This window comes from Bos grunniens, chromosome 23 (genome assembly GCF_055505025.1).
Source record: "Bos grunniens cultivar Pamir isolate PY7600 chromosome 23, Bosgru_T2T1.0, whole genome shotgun sequence".
Lineage (NCBI taxonomy): Eukaryota > Metazoa > Chordata > Mammalia > Artiodactyla > Bovidae > Bos > Bos grunniens.
In genome coordinates this window covers 29,191,516-29,213,699 of record NC_141187.1, presented here as the reverse complement: position 1 = coordinate 29,213,699, position 22,184 = coordinate 29,191,516, and the positions used below count along the sequence as shown (strand labels likewise).

At 51.9% G+C, this 22,184-nt stretch overlaps 3 protein-coding genes and 1 long non-coding RNA gene across 6 annotated transcripts; 2 read left to right on the top strand and 2 right to left on the bottom strand.

Moving 5' to 3' along the window:
• Nucleotides 1-8,678: 8,678 nt before the first annotated feature.
• LOC147347092 (uncharacterized) lies at nt 8,679-10,540 on the bottom strand. Its single transcript, XR_015152117.1, has 2 exons — nt 9,332-10,540; nt 8,679-8,865 (listed from the first exon to the last, which is right to left on the bottom strand). It is a non-coding gene; the product is annotated as an uncharacterized LOC147347092 (long non-coding RNA).
• Nucleotides 10,526-12,586, top strand: LTA (lymphotoxin alpha). Its single transcript, XM_086369396.1, has 3 exons — nt 10,526-11,133; nt 11,221-11,326; nt 11,539-12,586. The coding sequence occupies exons 1-3, from the start codon at nt 11,038-11,040 to the stop codon at nt 11,949-11,951; spliced, it is 615 nt and encodes a 204-aa protein (XP_086225522.1). The 5' UTR covers nt 10,526-11,037; the 3' UTR covers nt 11,952-12,586.
• Nucleotides 12,587-14,013: 1,427 nt separating this feature from the next.
• On the top strand, nt 14,014-16,594 carry TNF (tumor necrosis factor). Of its 2 annotated transcripts, none has more exons than XM_086369390.1 (4): nt 14,014-14,199; nt 14,780-14,825; nt 15,010-15,057; nt 15,373-16,594. In XM_086369390.1, the coding sequence occupies exons 1-4, from the start codon at nt 14,014-14,016 to the stop codon at nt 15,792-15,794; spliced, it is 702 nt and encodes a 233-aa protein (XP_086225516.1). In that variant the 3' UTR covers nt 15,795-16,594. The 2 variants fall into 2 exon arrangements, with proteins under 2 accessions (XP_086225516.1, XP_086225517.1); XM_086369391.1 differs by having other exon boundaries at nt 14,777-14,825.
• A 2,026-nt stretch (nt 16,595-18,620) lies between these two features.
• On the bottom strand, nt 18,621-20,650 carry LTB (lymphotoxin beta). 2 transcript variants are annotated; one of them, XM_086369384.1, is made up of 4 exons: nt 20,482-20,650; nt 20,012-20,063; nt 19,744-19,815; nt 18,621-19,260 (listed from the first exon to the last, which is right to left on the bottom strand). In XM_086369384.1, the coding sequence occupies exons 1-4, from the start codon at nt 20,641-20,643 to the stop codon at nt 18,806-18,808; spliced, it is 741 nt and encodes a 246-aa protein (XP_086225510.1). In that variant the 5' UTR covers nt 20,644-20,650; the 3' UTR covers nt 18,621-18,805. The 2 variants fall into 2 exon arrangements, with proteins under 2 accessions (XP_086225510.1, XP_086225511.1); XM_086369385.1 differs by lacking the exon at nt 20,012-20,063.
• Between the last annotated feature and the right edge of the window lie 1,534 nt (nt 20,651-22,184).

The window sequence follows — 22,184 nt, the reverse complement described above, 5'->3', positions numbered from 1 at the left end:
ACCGGGGCCCTCTGCTGCAGACTAGAAGCCCCCTGCCCACCCGCCCACAAGGGTGGCGCTAAGAGGACCCAGCTTGTCTGCCCTCCAGTCTCTCCACTTCCTATGCTGGGCTCCTCTCCATTCTTCAGTCAGTGGTTGGAGAAATAGATGTGAACAGAGGCAAAAAGGGGAACAAAGCTAGTTTCCCTCCCCTCCCCAGCCGGAACCACATCCTCCTCCCCACTTAACACCCTCTTCCCCCAACACAGGGCTTTCCCTCTGCTGAGTCACTGAATGATCTGAATTGGGGGCGCCTGGAGTTGGGGGACCATGAGAATGTGGTGGGAGGATGGGGGATAGAAGCAGAAAGGAGAGGGGAAGAGCCCTTGTGGGGGAGTGGAATTTCGGTTACTAAAATTAGGAGCAGGGGAAGGAGGCGGAAAGAGCCAAATTATGTAACCTGGGTTGTCTGCTCTTGGGCAACCAGAGATCCACACCCGAGGCCATCAGTCCCCTCGGGCTTCTCAGTCCTGACTCTCCTCCTCCAGGGCTCCAGTTCTCAACTCCTCCAGCCAGCTTCTGCCCCGATCCTAAACCTGGGCTCCATCTCTGGGCAGCCCCGTCTTGGCCTTCCAGATAAATGTCCCCTTTTCCTGAGGTTAAGGAAAAGGTCCTGGTGGGTGGTGGGAGAGGGTATAGGGTTCCTAAGGCGGGAGGGTAGGGGGAGCACCATCTCTTCCACTCTTCAAACTCGGTCTCCTCTTCAGCTCCCTTGAACTAGGGTAGGAAGTTGCAGGCAGCTCCGCACCCTACACCACCCGTGGGATCCCACAGTACTGGCAGGACACAGCAGGAACTCAGGGGCAGGACTCAGGAGAATACGGGCATGCGCCGGCACGTGCGCAGTCCACACATGTCTGCATCAGAGAATGTTGTGAATCAGAACTTATTTTTCAGGTTTGGAATGGAATGCCGGTCTACACAGGAGAATCCCAGGTGTGGAAGCAGAGGGTGATGGGGGACAGGGAGGGAAAGTCTCTGGAAGCATGGGCACACTAGGTGGGTGTGAGACCCTCGGTGAAGACCAGAGAGCCAACAGGCCCCAGGTCTCCCAGGACCCGGCAGATGTTCAGGGGGCAGGAGGAGGGAGGGCTGATGAGAAAGATCCTGTGAGAGGAAGCTGCCGTGATTCAGAGAAGAGACTGAGCTGTGAGCAACCCAAGCGTCCGGTTCCTCTCACAGGCCGGAGACTTCGGAAGTAGCATGCAAAGAACTCAAGTTCGAAGTGGCGGGGGTGGAGTTGGGGTTAGGATCTTTAAGCTGGGGCTGGAGAAGTGAGCAACAGAAAACTCTGGTGTCCAAATTTGTTCCTTCACCCAGGAGACAGTCTGGTTTTTAAGCACATCATTGGCCCTTCTGTGAGAGTCACATAAAACCAAAGCAAAATAAGTCCCACTCTCTGGCCCCCCGACCTCCCTCTTTTCAACGTCTCTCCCTGGTGTCTGGCCCCCAGCCCGGTTGGGGGTTCCCCTGAGATGAGGGCTGCTCACTTTCTCTGACCACACGGTTTCCGCTTCTGTGTCTCTTATTTCCTAAGCTGATAAAAATACTGAGCCCTAGAGGCCTTGGCTTCCTCTGACCCCCTGGGGCCAGGCAGCAGGCATCCTGTCTTCCACAGTTGGGGTGGGGAGGGGAAGCAGGGATCCCCAAGGGGTGACTCAGAGCCTTCTGTGCAACCCTGGGGACATGGACATGTGCAGCCTTGCTCTAGAACTGGAACGAGGAATTGCTTCTCAGTTGAGGGTGCACTGGGTCTCAGAGACATGGGGTTGGGAATGAGACTGATGAGATTGAAGAGGGTCCCTTGGGAGATTGGGGTTGGGGCAGGTCTAGTTAAGTCAGGAAAGGCGTGTGGGAGGGACTGTCCTCACTGCAGTTCAGCTGAGCATCAAGTAGCCCAAAGATAAATGCAAACTGCTTCAAATTTGCTGTCCAGTAGGGGAGGCAGACCTAATCAACTGATTCAAGGCATGCTGAGTGAACTAGATAGAGTAAGGTATGGTGGGTGTAGAAGGTGGGGGGGTGGGGCGGGGGGTGTGTTCCGTCTGCAAGCACCCAGCAGGCTCTGAGGGAGGAGAGGCCATTTGATGAACAGGTGGGATTTCTGGGGGAGGGGGTGAGTGAAAGGGCCCCGGAGAGGAGTGAAACAACTTGAGCAGAGGCTGAGAGTCAGAAAACAGTGTATGTTCAGGAAAGGCAAGCATCCTGAGGTAGGTGGAGTGCAGGTATGAGGGAGCATGTGTTGAGAAAAGGACAAAGAATGTCAAGGTAAGGGATGTGTGGACTTGGCAGGCAGTGGCACTGTGACAGCTCGGGGTGGGGGGACAGGGACTGCTTCACGTGTACAGACAATTAAAACAGGTGCTGTGGGCAGTGGGGGGACACATTCTACGTGTTAACCATGTCACACCCTTTTCCCAACATCAGAATCCTGCCAGCAACTGTCCAGAAGGATCTCCGTTATACAGATGAGACTGAGGCTCATAAATGTATTGTAACTTACAGTCACACAGCTACAAAGTATGGACTTAGCGTTAAACTCATTTTACCCCAAAGCCTGTGTACTCTGCTTAAGTCCCAATAACTCCAAGTGGCATTAAAGGAAGGGACAAATCTTATAACTTTGAGAGGGATAAGTCATTAGGATGTGCCAGCTAATGTGGGTGGTGGGAGTGAGGGAAGAGGAGTCCTAGATGGTTCCAAGTTTTCAGCCAAGGGCATAAGAAAGACCAGAATACCCTAAACCAAGGAGGTATGTGGCTGAGGGGAAAATGAGTTGATTTCAGACAATCAGATTTTTATTAAGTACCTGATAGGAGCAGACTGCTCTGCTAGACAATGGATATAAGTGAAATAAAGTCATTGCCCTCAAAGGGCTTGCAGTCTATTGAAATGATTAACAAACAAGTGGGCTTCCCAGGTGTGCTCAGTGGTAAAGAATCCACCTGCCAGTGCAGGAGATGCAAGAGACGCAGATTTGATCCCTGGGTTGAGAAGATCCCCTCGAGCAGGAGACAGTAACCTGCTTCAAGATTCTTGCAGAGAAAATTCCATGGAAGATGATCCTGGCAAGCTACAGTCCATGGGGTGGCAGAGTCAGACACGGCTGAACACACATTTCACATTTAGGCTGCAATGAACCAAGTGATCTAATGTAGGTGGAACAAAGTAACAGAAATCATAGGGATTTCTCCAGGGTTCTCCTGTGTACAAACAAGCACCAGCCACATATGATGACAGGAGGTGCACCTGCTTAGAATAATACAGTGCTCGAGAAGGTCCTGCAGGGTTGGAGGTAGCAGCATGACCCTGAAGTGCAGGTTTCCAGCAGGCAGGTCTGGAGCTCAAAAAAAAAGTTGGAGTGGCTGGAGACACAGCTTTGGGCATCCTTTTCTGAGTGGACAGGATCCCTCCAAGAGAGGGTGATCAGAAGAACCTTGAGGATGGTCAAAGGGAGGGAAGCCAATAAAGGAGAGAGATTGAAGGGACAGAAAAGTAGGGCAAGAGAGGTGTGCCAAGCAGAGCCCGGGCAGCCACATCTGACACTTCAAAGAAGTCTAATAGGTGAGAGTTCAGAAGATCCTTTGGGTTCAGGACTAGACGATTACAAATTTTGAGAAAACAGTTTCCACTTATCAGAGGGGCAGAAGTCGCTTTACATAGGTTTAAGGAATGAGTGGGAGGTGAGGCAAAGGAGGAGCTGAGTACAAAGTCGTAGAATGGTGAATACTGAAGGTAACCGAGAACCATCTCTCTTTCAACCCACAACTTTTACAGTGAGGAAAATTTTACCAGTTCCCGAAAAAGTGGTTAGTTAGAGGGCTAGTTTCTTGAGACATCACACAGAAAAGGAAGGTGAGAGGTGGAATGGACATTTAAGGGAGAGAGTCCAGGAAAGGCTTTTTATTTTTGAGAAGTAAAGTTGAGTATATAAAATGAAGGCACATGGAAAGAGATACAGAAAACAAGGAAGAGGGGAAAGGGAATGGTAAACATGGGGAAGTGAAATACAGAGTACAAAGAGTCTACCTTAGGAGAAAGAGTCCTCTGACTCAAGAAGAAAAAGGAAACATGAAGGGAAAATAAGACAATAAAGAAGTACTCCTTAGGTGACCCTAAGTTCAATAAAAGCCTAATAGCATCACTGAGAGTAAAGAGCTAGGGAGGTATGTAGATTTAGAACATGGAGGAGTAGATATAGTACTGCAGGAGTAGAACTAGGAAGTCAACAAACAAAGATTAGGGGACCTTAAGGGCTTCCTGAGGTTAGATGACCAGGATTAGTAATAGGCCTCTTCTGAGGATATGACTCTCCTATGATGCTTGGCAGTCCAGGAGAAGGACCCAAGAATGAGACCACTGAGTTTACCCAAATCAAGTTTTTCAAGATCTTATTGGTAGAATATCAGGTAGGGAAGGAGAGGTGAAGAAAGACTGATCTAGATACACGAATTGTTAGATGCGTGGTAGAGATGCTGGTGGAGGAGATTGTGTTATGAAGACCAGAACATGGAAGATGCAAAGGCATGGATTTCAAGAGAGGAGGAGATTATCAGTGGTGCCAAGGGGGGAGAGGACAGCGCCCTCTCCTGCCCCCTGCTCCTAGTGATGGGTGTGGAAGAAAGGGCAGCCTTCACCATAGACAGAATGAACGTTCTTAGGGAAAAGCCAGGTTTCAATGTCCCAGAGGAAGATGCTTTCAAAAGTGAAATAGAGGATTTAAATATATAAGGAGTTCCATAAAATATTGTGGAATGGGTTGTTACAAGCATCCTGTGTTGGATAGGGGATAGAATCCAGGGAGGTTGAATCCCAGTGAGAGTTCTAGAGAAAACTAAGTCTGGAGGGTTTTGCTTCTAGAAGAAAGAGGTTGCTGCTTCTGACATTTAGAATAGGAGATACATTGCATTTATCATAAAGGAAAACATAAATACCTCAAAGGGATCTTAGGAGTGTGTGTAAGGTATTTCTTCCATCTCCATGGCTTTCTTTGTGCTGACAGTTCCCACTGTTGACAATCTAGTTCTGACGTTGCCTCTGAAATCTAGACTCACATATATTGATAGAATTGCCAAGTGACATTTCTTGGCAAGACTCAAATGTTATCCAAGACTTCGATATCTGGCCAATAGATTTAAATCCAAAATTGAATTTCTGGTTCTCCCATCCCATCAGAATCCTGCTTCTGTCTCAGTCTCCCCATCTTCCACCCGCCTCATCATCAATCCATCATCTGGGCCTGTCAATTCTACCCCTGAAATGTATCTCAGTATGTCCCAAATTTGTCTACTTCTGTCCCATCTTCAGGGCAGCCACCGTCTTCTCCCCAGGATTACTGCAGTTGTCTCCTACCTGGTGTCCCTGCTTGCAGTCTTACTCCCCACAGTCCAGTCTAAACACAGGAGCCACAGTGATCTTTTAAAAACGTGAATCCAATCACTTTTACCTCACACCTCCTTCTCTCCTATACATGGACACACCCTGACACCCTCCAAAGGTCCCCCTGGTTGACAACAGTTCAGATGCTTTACCTGTCTTTGCAGGGCCCTGCGTGCTCTGGTCCGCGCCGTGCCCCTGTTCTCTGAGCTTATCCATCTCCCACTCTCTCTGCTCCAGCCTCACTGGCTTCCCTTCCGTTCCTCAGTGCCCCCAGCTCATTTCCATCTTCCGGCCTTTGCAGTAGCTGTTCCCTTTGCCTGGACTGCTTCTCCCCGCAAACCTTCACTCAGCCACTCCTGTCATTTAGGTCTCAGCTTAAAATGCCATTTACTCGGAAAGGACTTTTCTGACCACAGTGTCTAAAGTAGATCCCTGCCGCTCTTAGCACACGTCCCTATCTTATTTCCTCATAGCACTACTTACTGCTTTCTTCTTCAGTGTATTTCTTTCTGCCTTGCCTCACTAGAAGGAAAGCTTCCCGATGGCAGGTGCATTGTCTGACCTGTTTATATCCTTACTGCCTGGAATAGTGCCCAGCACGCAGTAAGCTCCCAATCAGTAGGTGTCCAGTATGCTACTGGGAAGAGCAGAGAAACAGCTCCAGAAAGAGTGAAGAGATTGGGCTAAACCAGCAATGTCACTGTCTGGTGGTCAAAGTCAAGTCCAATGCTTTAAGTTCCCAAAAAAGACTCGTTAAATGGAAGGATGAGTTAATAATGGGGAAAAGCAGGATAAAGCTCAACTTCACATTTGTAGCTCAGATTGAACTTACATTTCAAGTCAGGTTTAACTATAGGGTTAGGAATGGAGATGAGTTAATTCCAAGATGAGCTCTAGAAACAGCGCTGGGTTAGTTTAGTGCATAAGTTTATTTAGGGGGTTCATTATTGAAATGTGTTTAGATTTGAGGTTAGGGTTGATTTTGAGTTGCGATTTGGGTTGAGGTTAAGTATGGGTTAGGATCAAAGTTGACATTAAATCCCAGGTTAGGTTTTGAGGCTAAGTTCAGGTTTGAGGCTGGTATCATTTCAACCTCATTTGGAGGGCTCAGCAATTTCACTAGTTTTCTCCACAGAGACCACTGTAGAAACTGTACTTCCTTGGGTTTGGAGCACAAGACTCTAGTCATCACCCCTCCCACTCAGGGAAAGCCCCAAACCAACTGCTGGCCTCCTCAAGAAAGAAACTGAATTTCACACAACCTCCGAAACTAAGATTGAAACCAAGATTGGTCCATCTCGAGGAGCGTCCCTCAGCGCATCGCAAACGCCTGTGACACAGACCAGCTCTCCTCTTTCCTTCCTCCCTCATGTCTCCCTCTCTCTCCTCCTTGCCTTCCCCTTTCGCCCTTCCATGTCCCAATTTTCCTCTCTGACCAAAGCTTCTCCACTTCTGTTTTTCATCATTAATTGCAATGTCATTTTACACTTTATTAGTAATATAGCTGAGGTCTCCAAGTCCATCAGCTCCTACCATTGGAGAGGCAGAAAAAGACAGCAGGAAAGAAAAGGGACTCCAGAGAAAGAGGGGCCCAGAGCAAAGGGAAGGAACAGGGACCAAGAGGGAGGCCAGCAGGGACACAGGACACAGGTTAAAAGAAAGAATATGTTGCCAATAGAGGCCAAGATGCTTCAAAAGGGGCACCTGTGGCTGCCCTTCTTCCACCATCACACCTGGTAAGCCACCAAGACCTGTTGATTTTTGCCTAGAAACTCTCTCCTTTCCATTTTCCTGCTACTGCCTCAGTTTATATGCTGCAGGCTCTTGTTACCTCCTTGCTGAGTTGTTGCAAAACCTTCCCAACTGGTCTCACGTCTGGAGGGGTGGTTTCCCCTCCAGACCCCAGCTCCCATACCTCAATTCATTCTTCCTGTAGCTTCCAGACTCGTGTTTTAAATCTACCAATCTGGGTGGGTCCCTCTCTCACTTAAAAAATTTGGTGGTTTCCCCTCAGAATGAAATCTCTTAGAATGAAATCTTTTCATGGCTCTAAACCCCTCAGGATGTGTTCTCAGCTTGCCTCCCAAGCCTCGTCTCTGTCCCTTCTATCTGTGTTCACTTGCACATGTTAGCACACTTCGTACTCTCTTTTACCTCCAGTCTTTGCACCTTCTGTTCCCTCTATCAAGAATGTCCTTCATCATCTTCTTTACCTCTTGATGCCTGGATCACCTCTCCCCCAGGTCAAGTTTGATGGCTTTACTGTGGGCTGCAAGAATCCCAGGACAGGAGAGCCTGTCTGTGGGCTGAGAGCTTTACTGTGGGCTGCCATCTATGGGGTCTCATAGAGTCGGACACGACTGAAGTGACTTAGCAACAGCAGCAGCCGTAAGCGTTCTGTCAGAAAAACTTACCACACTTTATTGTGATTATAACTAACCTGTGTCCCACACTGGTCTTTGAGCTCCCAGAGGTTCGGAGACTGTCTTCCACACATGTTTCCTCAAATGCCTTGTGCAGATGCTTGATAAATGTTTGTGGAATAGAGAGAAAGCTGAAGAGATGGAATGAGGGAATTCCCTGGCAGTCCAGTGGTTAAGACTCTGCACTTTCACTCCCATGGCCCAGATTAAATCCCTGGTCACGCATGGAATTAAGATCTGCAAGCCACGAGGCATACCCCCCCACACACAAAAAAAGAGAATGAAGTGATGAGACTAGGAAGGCACGAAAGGCAAAGTTGCAGGGCCTCAAGTAGGGGGATAAAAACAGGAGAACTAGCTCATACACACCCTGAATGTGACTTACTGCCACAGGACACCAAGACCCCTCAGGGACTTTCTGCCAGTGCAACAGAGGGAGGGCTTGAATTTCCATTACCACCGTCCTCAGCCCCAGCCCCTCCAAAACCTTCCACATGAAAGCATTACAAGTCATAAGAGGAGTAATAATATTTGAGGTGGCCAATTGTTTTCTCAGTCTTATGAAATGTGATTAAAATCATCTTAAGAAACGTTGAAACGTTGCTGTTTTTTTTTTTTTTTTGACCTGCAACCTACAAGCTAAGCGAAAACTCACTCGTGTTCAAGAATATTCATATCATCATTTTTCATACTAGCCCCAAACTAGAAACAAACCGAATGCCCATCAACAGAAAAATGGATAGAGTATATTCACACAGCATCACATCGCAATGAAATAAGAATTGCTTGTGTAGATGAATTTCACAAACAACACAAGAGAAAGAAGCCAAACACAGATGAGTTGTCTGTGTGATTTATTTATATGAATTCCAAAAGTAGGAAGAACTGGGATTTCCCAGGTGATCCAGTGGCTAGGACTCCAAGATCCCAATTCACCGTGACTGACTTCAATTCCTGGTCAGGCAGCTGGATCCCACATGCCACAACGAAAGGTTCCATGTGCTTTAACTGGGACCCATCACAGCTAAATAAATAGATAATGGAAGATTTGGGAGAATGGCATTGAAACATGTATAATATCATGTATGAAACGAGTCACCAGTCCAGGTTCGATGCACGATACTGGATGCTTGGGGCTGGTGCACTGGGACAACCCAGAGGGATGGTATGGGGAGGGAGGAGGGAGGGGAGTGCAGGATGGGGAACAAATGTATACCTGTGGCGGATTCATTTCGATATTTGGCAAAACTAATACAATATTGTAAAGTTTAAAAATAAAATTTAAAAAAAAATAGGAAGAACTAATCTGTAGTTGTAGAGGTCAAAAAGTTGGTTGGTTATCTTTGGGAGGTTTGAACTGAGAGAGGGCATGAGAGAACCTTCTGGGGAAGGTTCTAAAAATATGTTGAACTGGATGGTGGCTGCATGGCTCTAAACAGATGAAAAATTTCATCAAGCTGTCTACTTAGGAGAAGTGCATCTCACTGTACCTGAGTTCCAGATCGACAGAAATGGGAAATCCTTAATGATTTTACAACAGTGTACTAGGGCTTCCCTGGTGGCTCAGTGACAGAGAATCCACCTGACAACACAGGAGACACAGGTTTGATTCCTGGTCCAGGAGAATCCCACATGCCATGGAGCAACTAAGCCCATGCACTACAACTACTGAGCCTGTGCTCTAGAGCCTGGGAGCTACAACTAGTGAAGCCCATGCACCCTATAGCCGGTGCTTCGCAACAGAGAAGCCACTGCAGTGAGAAGCCCGCACCCTGCAACTAGAGAATAGCTCCCGTTCACCGCAACCAGAGAAAAGTCCATACAGCAACAAAGACTCAGCGCAGCCATAATGAAAGGAAGGAAGGAAGGAAGAAAATTATAAAAACAAAACAATGTATTGGCTTTACAAACGCAGCTTCAAGACAGGTCATTTTGCTATCTCCACCCCATTCTAGAACACCACCCTTGAGCTCCACCTGTGTGGAATTCTGAAGCCTGCAGTGTAGAGAACTTAGGCAGTTACCACATTCCTTGATGCTGGAATGTGTTTGTTTGGGGTTATATAAATCTGATCTTCCGAGTCCACCTAAGGTTGGGATGAGGTGGAGGGAGTCCTTCAGTAAGATGAGACCTCATCATACGTGAGTTCAGAGCCTCATCCCTGAGTGGGATTTTCCAAACCAAGACACTTCTAAGAGCAGAACGGAGCTCCATGAATGTTTCCACCAGGACAACAGGCATAAACCAGGATGTCCCAGGCAGGAGGGTGTATAATGCAACTTCTTGATATGAAACCCACCAGATGACCTGGAAAATACACAGACTGGGACAAGTTGACAAGTCTTTTGGGACAAAGACATGGGGTATGAGAGGAGGAAACATGCACACAGAGAAGGCTGTAATCAGTCAAGGGTGCAGAGGTGTTACACAAAATCACTCTTCAGGGAACCGGGCCTCCAGCCCACGCCCTAGCAGCTCCCCTTCTCCTCCTCTGAATTTACTGTCCCTTCTCTAGAACTCCTAAGCCTGACCCCGCTCCCTGGCCCTCCCAGCCCACGGTTCCCCTGACCCCACTCCCTTTCCCAGAACTCAGTCGTCTGAGCCCCCAGCCTGCGGTTCTGTCCTAGGCCTCAGCCTTTCCTGCCTTCGACTGAAACAGCAGCATCTTCTAAGCCCTGGGGGCTTCCCCAGGCCCCAGCCCCGGCCTAGAACCCGCCCGCCGCCTGCCACGCTGCCACTGCCGCTTCCTCTATAAAGGGACCCAGGCGTCCGGGCCAAGGGGCCCCCGCACAGCAGGTGAGACTCTCCCAGCCCATCTCCTCGGGCTGCCGGGGCGGTGGACTCCTTCCCCGGGGGCGTTCAGTCCCTCCTCTCACACCCCAGCCCCTCCTGCACCTCCAGCCAGGGCCAGGGCCTTGGTGGGGCTGGTTTTGGTTGGTTCCCCTCTCTCTCTCTCCATCTGTCAGTCTCTTTCTCTCTGTCTGTGTCTAACGTTCTGAGCCCTTTCTGTTCCCCTCCTATCTGTCTCTGTCTCTCTCCCTCTGCTCACCTCGGGGTTTCCCTGATTGCATCTTGTCCCCCTTCTCTGTCTGTCACGCCGTGTGTCTCTCGGGGTGGTTGTCTCCACCGGCAGGAGGCCCGTCTTCCTCATCGCGCCCCGCCCCACTCACTGTCTCTCTCCCCGCAGGTTCTCCCCATGACACCACCTGGACGTCTCTACCTCCTGAGGGTGTGCAGCACCCCACCCCTCCTCCTCCTGGGGCTGCTGCTGGCCCTGCCGCTGGAGGCCCAGGTGAGGCAGCAGGACCAAGAGGGGCCGTGGGGGGCGGCCCAGCCCAATCCTGGGCCTTAAAGCCTGTCTGACTCTCTTCTCCCCTAGGGGCTCCGTGGCATTGGCCTCACACCCTCAGCTGCACAGCCTGCCCATCAGCAACTCCCGACGCCCTTCACCCGTGGCACCCTCAAACCCGCCGCTCACCTTGTTGGTAAACATCCACCCGCCCTCCCGACAAGTAGCCCCCAGCCCTCCTCCTGCCCCTTTCAGAGACCCAATATCCACCCCCCACCAGCTCACCCCACTCCCACTCCCTCTGTCCTCCCAGCCATCCCCAGGAACTCACTCCAGCACCTGTTGCCTTGGGGACTGAGACCACTGACCCCCAAGTCCTTAAGCATCATCCCCTCTGGCTCTTCCCAGGAGACCCCAGCACCCAGGACTCGCTGCGCTGGAGGGCAAACACGGACCGCGCCTTCCTCCGCCACGGCTTCTCTCTGAGCAACAATTCCCTCCTGGTCCCCACCAGTGGCCTGTACTTCGTCTACTCCCAAGTGGTCTTCTCCGGGAGAGGCTGCTTCCCCAGGGCCACCCCCACCCCTCTCTACCTGGCTCATGAGGTCCAGCTGTTTTCCCCCCAGTACCCCTTCCACGTGCCTCTCCTCAGCGCTCAGAAGTCCGTGTGCCCAGGGCCACAGGGGCCGTGGGTGCGCTCAGTGTACCAGGGGGCTGTATTCCTGCTCACCCGGGGAGACCAGCTATCCACTCACACAGATGGCATCTCCCACCTGCTCCTCAGCCCCAGTAGTGTCTTCTTTGGAGCCTTCGCTCTGTAGAAACATCCAGAAAGAAACAAATAGGCTTCAAGGCCTTCTCCCCATTTTGCCTCCATTCTGACCAATTCAGGGGTCACCACACCTCTCCTTTGACTATTCCAACAGTCTTGAGTCTTCCCCCCGCCCGGTTCTCAGCACCTGGAGCTTCCAAAGAAGGAATTCTAGGCACACCAGGGGACCAGACCTTCCTGGACCACCCCAGATGCTCAGCTGAGGACTTCAAGCCTGCCTCGAAATGCCCACCCAGATCCCTTCCTCGGCCCTGCCCATCTAGGGGGCCTCGTCCTGGACATGGAGAGGGGAGCTGACACATGAGGGAGCTTGGGTGGATGACTAAAGGCAGGGAGGGGGGCTTATTTATGAAGGGAAAACAATTAAATTATTTATTTATGGAGCATGGAGAGAAGGGAATAATAGCGAGACATCAGAAGAAAGAGCTAATACACCCAAGAGATGACGAGTGAGAGGGCTTAGGCACAAGGATGACCCAGTGGGAGAGAGAAAGCGAGGCTCTGAGGGACCAAGGGGTTCTGGAAGGAAGTGAAAAGCTGTTAAGAGCCAGCCGCCGCTTAACTAGACACCCCTCAAGGAGACGTCTGACCCTCAATGAAGCCAAATAAACTTTTCTCTGAAATTCTGTCTGCCTGTATGTCTGTTGGGGAGGGGAGAATTCCCCAGATGTCTCTGAGGAATGGAGGAAAGACAGGAATCAGAGAGGCCTGAGGGGCTCTGGGGAAACACGGTGGGCTCGCAGGGTGGTGCAGCCAGCTCGCTGCAAGGGAACCAGAGGATAAGCTGAGAAGACAGAGGCAGGTCCAAGGTCTGGAGAAGTGGGGGTCAGGGGCCCCCTGAGGAATGGGGGTTACAGGAGGCTCCTAAGGAGCACTGACAACACTAAAGAGTGTTCAGGATGATGGGGGAGGATCATGGGGCCCCCCTGGAAGACATGGCCATGCCAGGGCCCCGAGAAATGGGACAACCTCCAAGGCTGGGGACTAGAGAACACCAGAGGCATTTCAGGAGACCTGGTCACACACACAGGGGCTCTCAAGGGCAGTGCTGTCTCCAGGAAATTGGAGGGAGAAGGGATTCTTTGGGGATACATGGCCATACACAGGAACTCTGAAGGGGGGGTCTCCGTGCAAAAGTTGGGGAGTCACATTCCCTTGGAAACCAAGACTGAAACCAGCCTCAGAGTTTCAGCGAGTTCCTGGTCAGAGTGAAAGGAGAAGCCCTGCTGTGCTGGAGTTCGTGAATTCCCAGCGTTACTTTCAGCCCCTGGGGCTGTCCCAGGCTTGGACCTGCCATCCGCCCCCAGTTCTTGCAGAGCCTCAAGCTTCCCTTTCTCCAGCTCCTCTCACCCCCCAGGGTCCCAAACACACATCTCAGGACCCAGCACAGCTTCCTCTGAGTTTTCTCTCCATGAAGGACTCAGCTTTATAAAGCCCCTCCCATTTCTAATTCTACCCCTACATGAGTCCTGTCTGGAAATCAGAAGGAACAGACCACAGAACTCACTCCCACCCCTAAAGGAACGGAAACAGTGGGAGCTGAGGGGCAGAGGGGAAATGGGTCCAACCCTCAGGGTCCCATATTCACAGCAGTAACTGGCCTAGAGAAGCCCACTCAGAATCCGAGCGGGCGGAGTGTAGGAAGTATCCTTGATGCCTGGGTGTCCCCAACTTTCCAAACCCCCGCCCCCGCGATGGAGAAGAAACCGAGACAGAAGGTGTAGGGCCCGCTACCGCTTCCTCCAGATGAGCTCATGGGTTTCTCCACCAAGGAAGTTTTCCGCTGGTTGAATGAGAGCCTTTCCCCGCCCTCTTCTCACCCCACAGCATATAAATGCAGCTGTTTGCACACCCAGCCAACAGAAGCTCCCAGAGCGGGGACACCAGGGGACCAGCCAGGAGAGAGACAAGCAGCTGCAGAACCCCCTGGAGATAACCTCCCAGACAACACACCCCCGAGAGACAGCCAGGCAACTTGCTCTCTCTCACATACCCTGCCACAAGGCTCTCCTGTCTCCCGTCTGGACTTGAACCCTTCTGAAAAAGACACCATGAGCACCAAAAGCATGATCCGGGATGTGGAGCTGGCGGAGGAGGTGCTCTCCGAGAAAGCAGGGGGCCCCCAGGGCTCCAGAAGTTGCTTGTGCCTCAGCCTCTTCTCCTTCCTCCTGGTTGCAGGAGCCACCACGCTCTTCTGCCTGCTGCACTTCGGGGTAATCGGCCCCCAGAGGGAAGAGGTGAGTTTCTGGCCGGCCTTGGCTCATTCTCCCACCCAGAGAGAAATGAGAGAGAAAGAGGGTGAGAGATGGGGTGGAGAAAGAGGTGTGTTGATGGGGAAAGATGGGGAGGAAAATAGTGGAGAAAGATGGGGAGGCAGGAGGAGACATGGAGAGAGATGGGGGGAAAAGGGAGAAGGGTGGAGAAATAACACTTGGCACATGGGGGATGCCCTCTAAATATTTGTTGGACGAATGAGTAAGCAGAGATACAGACATAAAGAGAGATGTGTAGACAGATAAGGGGTGTGAGTAGAAAGATGGAGACTCAAAACAAGTGATCTGGATGAAGATGATGAGACAGAAAGAGATACAGACGATAGGAAAGAGAGATAAGGAAAGATGAAGCTAAGTGTGTCTGGCATGTGGAAGGAACTCAATGAAAGAGCTGTTAAATGGATGAATGAACAAAAAAAATGGATGAATGGAGAGAGAAGACAAGACCCATCAGGGCAGAGAGTACAAGCTAGAGAAGCAGCCAGCAGTTTCTCCTTCAGGGGTGACTTGCTCTAACACTCATCCTCCTTTTTCTCCCCAGCAGTCCCCAGGTGGCCCCTCCATCAACAGCCCTCTGGTTCAGACACTCAGTAAGTGTCTCCACAACCTCTCTTCTAATTCTGGACTTGGGGGGTGGGTGTGGGTGGGGTTTAGTCAAGGGATGGAAGCAGTAGGGGAAATTTAGGGTTTGGGATCGGGGGGAGAAGGAATGGAGGTTAAAGTATGGGATATTTTCTGGGAAGCTTACCTTTTCCTTTCCTCTTTTCTCCTCAGGGTCCTCTTCTCAAGCCTCAAGTAACAAGCCGGTAGCCCACGTTGTAGGTAAGAGTTCTGAGGATGTATCTGGGTCATGAAGAAGCAGAGAGACAGTGCAGGGTAGGATTAGGGGGCTGAATCCAGACTGAGGGCAGACAGAGACAGTGTGAGAAGAATTCATGAGCTCAAGGGGAGGGTGGTGGATACTTAGAACTTGAGGGGGATACTCAGAACCTCATGGCCAGATGGGATGTGGGAACACAGACAGAGGGGACAGGAACCGGATGTGGGGGGCGGGCAGAACGCGAGGGCCAGGATGTGGAGAGTAGAACTGACAGGGTCGCACTGATCACCCCTCCCTGTTCTTCCCCCTCCCTCCAGCCGACATCAACTCTCCGGGGCAGCTCCGGTGGTGGGACTCGTATGCCAATGCCCTCATGGCCAACGGTGTGAAGCTGGAAGACAACCAGCTGGTGGTGCCTGCTGACGGGCTTTACCTCATCTACTCACAGGTCCTCTTCAGGGGCCAAGGCTGCCCTTCCACCCCCTTGTTCCTCACCCACACCATCAGCCGCATTGCAGTCTCCTACCAGACCAAGGTCAACATCCTGTCTGCCATCAAGAGCCCTTGCCACAGGGAGACCCCAGAGTGGGCTGAGGCCAAGCCCTGGTACGAACCCATCTACCAGGGAGGAGTCTTCCAGCTGGAGAAGGGAGATCGCCTCAGTGCTGAGATCAACCTGCCGGACTACCTGGACTATGCCGAGTCTGGGCAGGTCTACTTTGGGATCATCGCCCTGTGAGGGTGCAGGACATGCATCTTCTCCCACCTCAGTTACCTTATTATTTAATCCTTCAGGCCCTTCTCATCCCCTTCTGGTTTAGAAAGGGAATTATGGGCTCAGGGCTGGGCTCCAAGCATCCAACTTTAAACAACAGCTACATTTAGAAATTAGGGATGTAGGGAAGTGAGGCCTGGACAACGGGCCACCAACCACCATCAAGGACTGGAACTGGAACTTCCAGAACTCCCTGGGGTCCACAGCTTGGGTTCCCGGATGCAACCTGGGACACCCAGAATGTGAGGGCCAGGGCTCTTACCGGAACACTTCGCAACATTCCTTGAGAAGATCTCACCTAGAACTTGACATGCGTGGACTTCAACTCTCCCTTCCTGCCAATGTTTCCAGACTCCCCTGAGGTGGGAAGCCCAGCCCCAACCCCACTGGGCCAACTCCCTCTGTTTATGTTTGCACTTGTGATTATTTATTATTTATTTATTATTTATTTATTTACTAATGAATGTATTTATTCAGGAGGTCAAGGTGTCCTGGGAGACACAAACTAAGGGCTGCCTTGGCTCAGATGTGTTTTCTGTGAAAACGGAGCTGAACTGCAGGTTGCTCCCACCATGCCTCCTCGCCTTTGTGCCTCCTTTTGCTTATGTTTTTTAAAAAATATTTATCTGATCGAGTTGTCTAAATGATGCTGATTTGGTGACTGATTTGTCGCTACATCACTGAACCTCCGCTCCCCAGGGGAGTCATGCCTGTAACCGCCCTACTGGTCAGTGGCGAGAAATAAAGTGTCCTGAGAAAAGAAACATGCCTCTATCTGGAAATTAATTCTGCATGGGCCTCTTCTTGCGGGTGAAGTGAAGTGAAGTCGCTCAGTCGTGCCTGACACTTTGCGACCCCATGGACAGTAGCCTGCACCAAGCTCCTCCATCCATGGGATTTTCTAGGCAAGAGTACTGGAGTGGGTTGCCATTGCCTTCTCCAGGGAATCTTCCTGACCCAGGGATCGAACCCAGGTCTCCCGCCTTGTAGATAGACGCTTTACCGTCTGAGCCACCAGGGAAGTCCTCTTGGGGGTAAGAGGCTGCTAACCGAAGTTCTTCTCCACAGGGCTTAAGATCCCTGGACCTCACTCCTTGAACTTCTGGGGCTCAAGAGATCCTACCTAAGACAAAGCCCAGCTGAATATGCCCCTACCCAAAGAAAGGAACTTGAACTTAATTACCTCTCCCTTAGGACATGGGAATTTCCAACTCTGGGAATTCCTATCCAGGCGGGGCAAATCCTGCTCAGGTGAGATTTCCGGCTGTTGTGGCCTGAGAGAAAGAGCCGGGGAGCGGCCAAATTCTCAGGTACCTGAATCACAGCCAAGGGACTTTCAGACAGTTGGGCAACTGGGCTCTTGAAGCTCCTGCTCCCGGCCCTCCCTCTGCCAATCAGTCCTAACTGTGCAACTGAACTGGACCTCGGTCTACCAAAGGTTCAGTATCAGTCACCGAACCTCACCTATCAAAGAGAAGTAGGGACCCGCACCACACGTGGGGCCACATGAGAAACACAAACAAAAGCCCTAAATGCCACCGGAGCACCTCGCAGAGGGCTCTGTGCATTCTGGCTTTCTCCCTTTTTCCAGGCCCCAGTCTTCTACCCGCTTCCATCTCTCAGTGGATGGAAGTGAAGAGGAGGAAGAAGATTAAAAAACAAAGAAAGAAAAAAAACAAAGCAAAGAATAAGATGTAGGTGAAGGAGTGCCCTGCTCCCCCCATGCCAGCTTGGTCTCCCTGATTTTTGATGAGTGATGAGAAGGACATGAGGTGGGTGAAGTGGAAAGAGAAATGCATTCTGCCCCTCCAGGAAGCCTCTTCCGGACACAGAGTCAAAGACAAATATGGAGTCAGAAACAAAGACTGAGACTGGGACCCCTTGATGGGCTTTCCTTCTTGCTAGGGTTGCCAGGCAAGGGGAAAAACCATGTGGTGTGCCGCAGAGGTGGGGTGACCCACTGGGGTAACCTAGATAGAGCCTTGGCTCCTCCTCCATCTCCTCCAGCCCCAGGCTGAAAGTCAGTCATGGAGCGAGGGGGCTGCTGTTGCTCACCCTGAGGCCCCCACACTTGCCTACTCATGGAAAAGGGACCTGAAGTGTGAATGAGTGGTGAGGATGTGCCATCTCTCCCTGGACAGGGCCAGGTGGCATCAGTTCTTCCTCCCCCTCCTCTCCAGGTTTTCCCTGGTATCCTCAGGCACCACCCCCCCCCCCACCCTACCCCTGGCCCCAGCATCTCCCTTTCTCAATCACCCTCCCAGCTTTCTCCTTCAGCCTCCTCCCTTTACCCCATCCTTCACCACCACCCACCCACCCACCCCTGCTCCCCCAGCTGTGGCTCTTGACTGTGGCTAACGGGGCAGCTAGCAGAGAAGTGCCAGTCTGCCCAGTGCTTCACTATCAGCCCTATTCAGGTTTATTCTGCCAACTGGGCCATTCTGAGTGGTGCTTGCCTTCCCCTGCAATGACCCCACCACTACTGGGATGGACCCAAGAGAGAAGAGTGCAGTGCTGAGTCTGGGGGGACCGCGTGGCCTTGAGAATGTGGGTGCTGGGAGATGCTTTGGCATTTGTGGAGGGCCTTTTTCTTCTTACCCTCCAAATGGGCTAATGTCGGGGAAAAGTCATTCAGAGGCAAGGGTGGGTGGGACCCACAGATCCCCCACCCCAGGGAACAGAGGCCATGCCAAGTGCTATGAATTGTTTCAAGCAACCAGAAAAATAAGGAGAATATTTAACCCACACTTGTGTACCTACCCTAAATGAAGACACCTTAGCATCTCTGCATTTGTATTGGCAACATTGAAGTTTACATTCTTTATTTTCATCCGGCTCAAAAATCAGTTTCCAAACAGTCATCTACATTTTCCCCACAGCCATGGGGTCCCCAGTGTCTGGGTCCCCAGTGACTGGGCTGCATCATTCACATACTCTCATCAGGCAGTAGCTGTTCTTAGGGATGCAGCTAGCCCTCACCCCACCATCACCGCCCCGAAGAAGGTCTTTCCTCTCCTGTAGTCCACCATGTCGGGGTGACTGATATTGACGTACACCCTCTCGCCCCTCCGGAGCTGCACCAGGCCACCGAACCCCACGCTCGTGTACCAGAGGGGCCCATAGTCGTGCCTCCTGGCGGGGTCCGAGACAGGTGTCACGGTCTCCGCGCCCTCCAGCAGCAGCTCGGGGGTCCCCGATCCATAGGCGCCCCCCGCCCGGTACAGCCGGCTGAGCAGCGTGACCGAGCCGTCCAGGGGCTCCACGGCGGGAGGGGGCGCCCGGCCCCGGTAGCCGATGTGACAGTAGAGGTAATAGAGGCCGTCCTGCGGGAGGGCCAGCCCTTCCGCACCCGAGAACTGCGTCCCGCTGCTCAGAAACGCCTCTTCTTTCTTCGCCTCCCAGCCTAGCCCCTGCCCGGTGGTCCAAGCGCCTGCAGAGAAATGGGCCCGTCGGCTTTCTCGGAAATCAGATCCTGAAAGGAGTGATCCAGGCCGGGGGCTTCTGGGAGGATGGGCATGGGGTACACTGAGGGCTTTTAACCCCCTGCAGGAGCCCAGCTGGGTAGGGGAGCGGGCTGACGGCGCTCTCCTGCAATGAGTACGAGTTGGGACTGAGGGCACCTGGGTGTGCTGTGCGGAATGCTGAGGTGGGGTGATCCAGGCCGGGTTTTCCTTCCTCCCGGGAGTGGGGCGGGGAAGCAAGAGGCTAGAATGCTGGTGGAGCGGAAGGCTGGGCAAGATCGCTGCGGTCAAGTGGGTGGGCAAGGGAGCGCCGCAGTGACAGAGCAAAGGGACTCTAACCGTGGGTGAGCAGAACTGGCACCCTGGACCCTTCAGGTCCGTGAGGTCCTTACCAATGAGATGGGGTCCTTATCAATGAGATGGGATCCTTACCAATGAGATGGGATCCTTACCAATGAGATGGGCAGCTGGGAGCCTAGGGCTGAGATCAGTTTCTGAGTCCTCCTCGGGCAGCTCCCCGGACTCTGGAAGAGGTAGGAAGGGTCCACGGTTGGGGACAGGGTGTCCTCTGGTCACCCCCAGAGGACAAGGTGCTAGGGCCCAGGGATGGGGCATCTGGATTCCTGAAGGAAGAGAGTATCTGGGGATGCAGATGGTTGGGAGCTGGGAGTCCCTGAGGGGCAGAGCCAGGGAAGGGAGGGTAAAATGGTGGGCTCTTACCAAATCGCTGATGGGCAGGTGCCTGGGTGCCTGGGTCAGCCGTCCCTGTTACCTGAGTGGGTGGGGTCACAGCGCCCAGAGTTCCCTCTTAACTGATGCCAACCACCAGCCCTCCCATTCCCAGCATAGATTCAAGCTCCAAACTTGGGGCTTCTCCCACCAGCCCCAGCCTCCACACCTCCCTGGAATGGAGAGCTAGTGAGGTGGCTATACTTGAACAGAGAGACAGAGGCCCTAGTATGTCTTGGGAGGGGGAGAAGAAACATACATACGACCAGGAAGGGGCTTGGTGACATCGGGACACAACAGCATCACACGAACATGAAAAGAGGACCAGCAAAGAGACAGACAGGACATCTCCATCCTGGGGACAGCCAAGCCAGCTGAGCAAGATAAGACGAGGGGCATAGCCAGAGGTGAGTGAGCATGGGCAATAGCCGGCCCGTGGAGGGTTTATTGTAGCCACTCACCAATCCTCCCTGCTCCTGGGGCACCAAGGCCAGCACAGCCACAACAGTGATGGGCACGGCCAGCAGGAGGGTCACCAGGGAACTGACTCCTGCCACAGCCAGCAGCAGGCATCCTTTCCTCTGGGGCCTCCTACCCCGGCCCTCCAGCCCCCGTTCCCCCATGGAGACTGAGCTAGGGCCCGGGCAGGGGGGCTTTCATACCTCAGGGGTGGGGCCACCCTCTCCCCAAAGACCCATACACCTGGCTGGGACTTTCCGCACACCCCTCACCCTGCTTCCTGTTTACCCAGAGCTGGGGTGAGGCAGCTGGATGCCTGGGTTCTCTGAACTGGGGAAGGAGTCGGAGGTGAAGAGACAGGCTTTCAGGGTAGAGCCGGAGGGGGACTGACAGATCTTCTGAGTCAGTGGGAAGGAAAACTGACTGAGGCCCTGGGAGGGAAGCTAGCTTGCCATAAGTCGGGCAGCTACAGTGAGAACACACAGATTGCTCCAGATTGCCAGTGGGGTCTGCAATCTTCTGTACCCGAGAGGTGGGTGCTGAGGGGAAGGCTGCATCCACAGCCCTGAGACCAAGGGCTGGAACTGGAGTCTTCAGGGATGGGTGTCTGGGTCCCTAAGAAGAACTTGTCCCCAGGCTGGACTGACCTCCTCTTCCCATTCCCTTGCTCCCTCCAACCCCCCAGACCTGGGTGAGAAAGAGTTAAGCCAGTCCACGGTAATGGCAGCTGAAGAGGTCCTCAGCCTCCCCACAGACTCTTAACTCACTGATGAGGGATGGAAATAGAGCATCACTTTCCTTGTTACACAGTGTAGACAGGAGTGCGATGAGCACCCACCCACAAAGAGCTTTGCAGTCTAGAATGAGCCCCACGCTGACTAAGTGTTAAGTGAAGAAAGGACAGAAGAATGAATGAGTAAGCAAAAGAAAGCAGTAAGGACAAAATGAATGGTATAGGAGGCAAAGCAGTAGGAGATGAAAGGAAGAAAGACCAGGTCAAGGGAGTTGCAAATGGTCCCAGATCATTTCCCTTTCTTGATATCTCTGTGGGTTCCGTTCAGTTCAGTTCAGTTCAGTCGCTCAGTCATGTCCAACTCTTTGCGACCCTGTGGACTGCAGCACGCCAGGCTTCCCTCGTCCATCACCAACTTCTGGACCTTGCTCAAACTCATGTCCAAGGAGTTGGTGATGCCATCCAAGCATCTCTTCCTCTGTCATCTTCTTCTGCCTTCAATCTTTCCCAGTATCAGGGTCTTTTCCAAGGAGTCGGTTCTTCACATCAGGTGGCCAAATTATTGGAGTTTCAGCTTCAGCATCAGTCCTTCCAATGAATATTCAGGACTGATTTCCTTTAGGATAGACTAGTTGGATCTCCTTGCAGTCCAAGAGACTCTCAAGAGTCTTCTCCAACCACAGTTCAAAAGCATCAATTCTTTGGCACTCAGCTTTCTTTATAGTCCAACTCTCACATCCATACATGACGGCTGGAAAAACCATAGCTTTGACTAGATGGACCTTTGTTGGCAAAGGTCCTCTGTGTGTTAAGATAATAATAATAATAACATAGCTAATATATATATATATAAATAGCATTTGGTGTGTGCCTGTCACTGATCGACACACTTTATATACAAGAATGCTTTTTGAGGGGAGCCACAGTGCACAACATACAGAATCCTAGTTCCCCGACCAGAGATGGAACCCA